Below are 6,240 nucleotides of genomic sequence, written 5' to 3'. Positions count from 1 at the left end.
ATTTTATTGAAAAACTGATTCATGAACGTGTGCAAGGTGTCTAGAGGTGAAATCTGTTATGTTTGTGTACAAAACAATGTACATTGTTTTGTAATTTATATGTAATTTACTGTACATTAATGAGATTTCGTCAGCATGTTTGTCATGAAAACATTCACAAAAGAACAATTCTGACATTATTTAGAAAAAGAAAAAAAAAATTGTTCAAGATGTGCTTGAATAATCTGGATTATGGATAACAACTGGTCCATGAAGTTAAAAACATGTTTCAAAACCAGCCTCAAGCCAGCTTGACGACAGAATTACACTTGACAAAATGAATGACAAATTAGCATAATAACTCATATTCATCAGAATATGTGGACATTTATATTCCATCTGCCCTGTATCATTAGATCTTTCATTACAGAGAGATTAGTTGAGACATTTAGTATGGGACCCGATATAGCAATATCAGAATTCTTCTGTGTCGATTCAGTTGAACTGGTTCACAAAGCGAACTGATACGGTCAAAGCAGTATTTCAATATTCAATATTTCGACAGTGCTAACTCACAGTAATTCATAGATTTAGCTCTACCTTTTCTGTAAGACTGAGACAAGCCCCGACTCTTAAAATGTGTATTTTTATACTAAATTGCTAAAAGTAACTACTTGTGTACTTTTCCTCAAAGTGTAAAAAGAACACTTTTATGGAACATTTATAGAATCATTAAGGAACTGGAATCGTTCAGATGAACCCGAATCGCAACTATTATAACTATTTCAAGCTTGTATTGATGAAGTTATTATTATTATAATTAACAATACAAATGATGTTGTAAAACATTAAGAACGACACCGTAATATTTTCAAAATAGCACTGCACTTGGAAACCTTGTTGAGTATATGGGATATTGATTTCATGCTTTGATTTATAGCATGATACTTAATTAATTACTCAGTTATTATGAATTAATTATTACCAATAAACCGTGGTATTACCGTGATGTTGGGTCAAGACAAGGTATTACTTATGATGTTACATACACAATTGTTATAATGAAAACTCCTATATTTACACTTCCAGCGTTTCTTCTAAATCAAAAGTACAACGCAACAATCTCCCGTCCAATCAAGAGATGGTACATCAGATCACCCAATTGGATAGATCTATGCTGCGGCAAAAGGACACTTTTGGCCAATCCGAGGACGCGATCTTACAGACCAATATGGCGGCGTTGAGGTGTAGGGACTTGTAAATGAACAAAAACCTAATTCATTTACTGCATTAACTACTACTACTACTACTATACTAGACTATTTTGTGGTAAGCGGGATTTTAAAAAGAAGAAATCCTAAATTGGCATTTTATCACATTTTTACACGTCAACTATATACTGCATACGATTGGAGATCATGAGTAGAGCTGGTATCTGACGGTCTCCTGTCATACACTGGGATGTGACTAAACTCAGTTATACGGTTGATTAATTGATATCTTGATCTGTAGTTTAAGAAACAGACAGAATGAAGGTGGTAAATCTGAAGCAGGCTATCCTGCAGGCGTGGAAGGAGCGCTGGAGTGATTACCAGTGGGCCATTAACATCAAGAAGAACTGTCCTAAAGGAGCCACATGGGACTACCTCAATCTAGCAGGTCATATCTAAATGTTTCACTGCATGTTCAGTAAACAAATTACTGTATTATATTATACACAACCCACTTTTAGCCATTTGGGAGCAATTCATTTTGAGGACATATGCACATAATTATGTTTTAAGCCCTGGGGTATTTTAAAGGGGGTATCGTGGTCTTTTCTGGTCTAAATGATCACCAAGGATGCATTTAATTTGATTAAACATACACTATAGTGTGAAATATCATTACAATTTAAATGACCATTTTCTGTTTTTAAAATATAATATATTCCTGTGATGGCAAAGCTCAATTTTCAGCAGCCATTACTCCAGTCAAAAAATTATGGTGATCATAACAGACTTCTTTCAAAAACATTATCAAATCTTAATTATTCCAACCTTTTGACCGGTTTATACAATTAATGGCAATAGGAATGTTTGGAAATTTGAACTGATATTTCCTTTTGACACACAGATATAAATAACATGAACTGCCAGGGGTTCGGTAATATCCAATAGAAAAAAAAAGTACAACATGGTATGCACAGTCTGGTCTTTGCTATCCAAAACCCTGACAGAAAACCTGCAGCCCTCTGGAGTCGCTGTGTTAGATGCTGTGTAGTTGTTAAGGTGTGATTACTGTTTCTCCTGATACAGAAGCTCTTCTGGAGCAGGCTATGATTGGCCCTTCACCCAACCCTCTGATCCTGTCCTACCTGAAGTATGCCATCAGTTCACAGGTGAAAATATAAGTCATATCAGTAGCCCAATAAAAGCTTTTTTATTTGGCATGTTGATTATTACGAAATACTTACTTTACTTATCGTAGCTTGTTATTTGCCATATTTGCTCAAAGAGTAAATGCTCACAAAACACGCTGTTCTAATAGCAAATTTCTACAAAAACACCAGGAACTGTAAACTTGTGCATCACTACACCACTAGGCGTCAGTGTATATATACTATTGGTCCAGCACAAGTTCTTAACTTGTTTTTGATGGCATGATTTTCTCTCTCCCACCTGTAGATGGTGTCATATTCTAGTGTGCTGACTGCAATCAGCAAGGTATGTGTTGTTGTTGTTTTTTTTCATTTAAACAATTTTCGCTCAATTGAATTTTAATAACCAGACTATGTTCATTTGTTCACCCACAGTTTGATGACTTTTCACGGGAATTATGTATCAAATCATTGCTTGAGATTATGGATATGTTCTCAAACCGACTCAGGTATCCGTCTGTCAATCAGTTGCATCTCTCCATGCAAAAGTCAGTGAGATGCGGTTTTTCTAGGATGCAGGTAATATGTTTTCTCTCTTGTTTTTTCCACATGAAGTGCCACGGAAAGGCGGAGGAGTGTATCGGGCTGTGCCGCGCCATGCTGTGTACCATGGTTTGGCTCCTGCAGGGCTGTGCGTGGTACTGTGAGAGACTACGGGAGTCCGGCGCTTTGCCTGTGTTAGAAAACAGTTTGAGAGCCTGCCTGGGGCGCATGACCAATCTGTTACACAGCACCAAGAACAGAGCCTTAGTGCACATCGCACGCCTGGAAGAACAAGGTGTGTGTATTTATTAAGGATTTACAATAATTATCTTTATGACATATTTACAAAGGTTCTGTTGCTTTTATAAAATTAAGCAACATTGTACATAATGTTAATTCACCTTATTTGGTGCTTGATCATTTTATGAATGTATCTATCCCTTGATTCCTTTCAAAGAATCAATCAAACAGTGTAGGCTGTAGTAGTGGTTCACAATCTTTTTTGTCAGCCAAACCCCTCAGATGGGAAATATTTACATGAAGTATTCCCTTAGATTTCAAATTAATATTTAAATAATTTAACAACACATTCACGTTTGCGGTTCTTTGATGTTGGTTAATGGTCACATGATGTACTAGTAAATAGATCAAATATTTTTTACTTATTTTAGTAAGTGTTTTATTTGTAGCTGGATTTTAAAGTAGACACACAATACTTTTTGGTTTTGTCTCTGGAACCCAATCTAATTGAATAATAAAAACAATAAGTAAAATAATAAATATAGCTGCAAGCAGCAATACGGGGCCAAGCCCCAAAGGTACCTCAAACAGAACCGCACAGCAAGCATTTCAAGCATTCAAATGTTGTGGTTGTAGCTCAATGCAGAGCAGGAAGAACAAAAAGAGCAGAAATTAAATTTACATGGAAAACAGCTAGTTTAGAAATTAACTTAAATAAACAGAAGGTCAGATGAGAATGAACAAAAACACACTTAAGTTAAATCCAAGAGGATTAAAGATTAGTACAGTGCTTACCTGGATAATAAGGGAATCGAAATGACATTACACACAAATTTTAAAAAGTTGTCCCACATGGGACTTGAAACAACAATCTCTGGGTATGATGTCTGTCACTCATCTTGTTACGCTGCTGGGCAGACATATGTTCTCACAGATGCCATAGTTCAGTAGTTCAAATGAGAATCAACTCAAAATAACCAGAAGTTCAGAAGTGAACGAACACAGAATGAACAAAAACAGACTTCTAATCCTAGAGATAGACAAAAACAACGCTTATTGGGATTATAAAGGAATAGTTTCACCACTGGGCAGGTGCATGCTCACACACCTGCCGAAGTTCAGTAGTTCAAGTGAGAATGAACTCAAAATTAAGAATTTTTATAAAAATGCAAAGCATGTTATATTTAATAATTTCAGTTTATTTCATTCTCAGAAAGACTCAGTGTCTGGAACAGAAGCAACTTTTATAAAATAACCATTTAGCATGCTAAGCTAACTAGGATAAGGACACAAACACATGATGAGCCAGTCGTCGAGATATAGACTGCGCCGTCAACATCCTGAACAGGAGCTTGTAAAGGGTCCGATTTAAGATTGGTCGAAGGCCACCGCTTTTCTTGGGTACAGTGAAGTAAGGGCTGTAAAACCCCTTCCTCATCTCGGCTGGAGGGACAGGCTCAATGGCATCCTTCGCCAATAGGACAGCAATCTCCTTGTGCAAGACGGGGGCATCTCGGTCTGCTACTGAAGTTTCGAGAACGCTGCTGATCTTGGGGGGCGGATTGAATTGAATCGTGTAGCGGAGTCGAACCGTCCGAATGAGCCAGTGGGACGGGTTGGGTAGTGCAAGCCACGCTCCCAAATTTCATATCAGCGATGGGTGTGTCGTGGGTTAGTGTGAGGGAGCGCTGTGTCGCTCACTGTCAACCCACGAGCCTTGCAACCCGGAGGAAAAGGAAACTGCTCTTTCTTTGACAATGTGATTACTGCTGGCCATTGAGTCAACAGCAGAACAGAAAGAAAAAGACTCTCTGCCCAGCCCTCCTCAGGGGGAAGTAGTGGTGCTGTCCTCGGCACCTCCTGAAGAGCAGTCTCCCACATCTCTGTGTTGCCTGTGTCAGGGCTGATTCGTTGTCTTCCTAGAGGATTTAATGGCCGAATTCGACATGGGGGGGCATCGCTCGCCTGCATGGGGCTTGACACGCCGGCCTTGATAATGCCTCAGCGTGGGGCAGAGATGGTTTGGAGGATGCAGGATGGTGCCCACGGTAACAAGCAGGCTGAGACATGGCCTGTGACAGAATGGTGGCACCTGGAGGATCACACCGGGCTAAGATGTTCTGTATGGCCTCATTTTGCCGAGGCACAACCATCATCAGTGTCGCCACACAGGCCAGCCTGGGCTATGGGAGCGTCAAGAAAGTGCGCTTTGACAACGTCTCTTATCTAGACCAGGCTGAGCCAGAGATGTCACTCCTGGACCACCAGAGTGGACATCGCCTTCCAGAGGGACAGTGTTGTGACTTTTGTTGCGATCGATCGTGGCCATTGTCAGAGGACAGGAAACTACTTCAGCTAAGAGGATACGGACGAAACAACGTCTTTAATAAGAGGCAAATCATCCGTGATTTGCTCTTTTAGGAAATCTGCTCTTTTAGTTGAAGCGCCCAGGGGAATCGGTGAAAGGGACACCACTGTTCGTGCTGTACCGCCAACCAGAACAGCTTCCTAACACACAGCAGATGAATGGCTTTGTAGAGTATAACAGCTTTTCATACAACGACTCAGCTCCGAAGCAAAAATCTAATGAGTGGATGCATCTACTAGTCAGTTTTCATTGGCGTTTTCTCTTAAAGAAAAATCTCAAAGATGATTGGGCTCCCAAGTTAGACCCCTAATGTCATCACGACATAATTTGTAGTGACCAACAGATAGGAAACAGATACAATAGGTACCATAGCACCCTTGATGCTTGGCCCCTAATAATATAGGCTATAGTTTTCAATTACAATTTTACTGTAAAATAAAAATGAATTTGACAATTCTGATAATAGTTTTAGACTCCAATCTGCAATACTAATATATGCAGGGAACTACACTAACCTTTTCCACTGGTGGCACTTGCGCTACTAACTTTTTCAGTTACTGGCGCAAAACATGATTTGGTCGCACAAATTATTTATAGTAAGCCGCTCTGGATAATAATGAACAATAATGAAACTATTGCATACAGATGTGCTTTTTATTTTACTTGCCATCTTTTAAACCACATGCCTTCTTGTTTTCTTTAACATTGGTTGGGATAGATTTACTGCAATTGAAAATACATTACACAATAT

The 6,240-nt window shown here is 39.1% G+C and overlaps 1 protein-coding gene across 2 annotated transcripts in view; it reads left to right on the top strand.

The window, feature by feature from the left end:
• Positions 1–1,149: 1,149 nt before the first annotated feature.
• Positions 1,150–6,240, top strand: part of LOC109061372 (mediator of RNA polymerase II transcription subunit 24-like) — a 36,393-nt gene continuing 31,302 nt past the window's right edge. The window contains exons 1-5 of one of the 2 annotated variants that reach the window (XM_042767327.1): positions 1,150–1,308; positions 1,492–1,638; positions 2,277–2,359; positions 2,646–2,684; positions 2,774–3,176. In XM_042767327.1, coding sequence (XP_042623261.1) covers positions 1,509–1,638; positions 2,277–2,359; positions 2,646–2,684; positions 2,774–3,176 — 655 coding nt within the window. In that variant the 5' untranslated portion in view covers positions 1,150–1,308; positions 1,492–1,508. Of the gene's footprint in view, positions 1,639–2,276; positions 2,360–2,645; positions 2,685–2,773; positions 3,177–6,240 lie in introns of both variants that reach the window. The other variant, XM_042767326.1, reaches the window with a different exon arrangement.

The sequence above is a fragment of the Cyprinus carpio genome, chromosome A12 (genome assembly GCF_018340385.1).
Source record: "Cyprinus carpio isolate SPL01 chromosome A12, ASM1834038v1, whole genome shotgun sequence".
Taxonomy (NCBI): domain Eukaryota; kingdom Metazoa; phylum Chordata; class Actinopteri; order Cypriniformes; family Cyprinidae; genus Cyprinus; species Cyprinus carpio.
The sequence above is the reverse complement of the archived record's forward strand: the minus strand, read 5'-3'. Positions and strand labels throughout refer to the sequence as shown.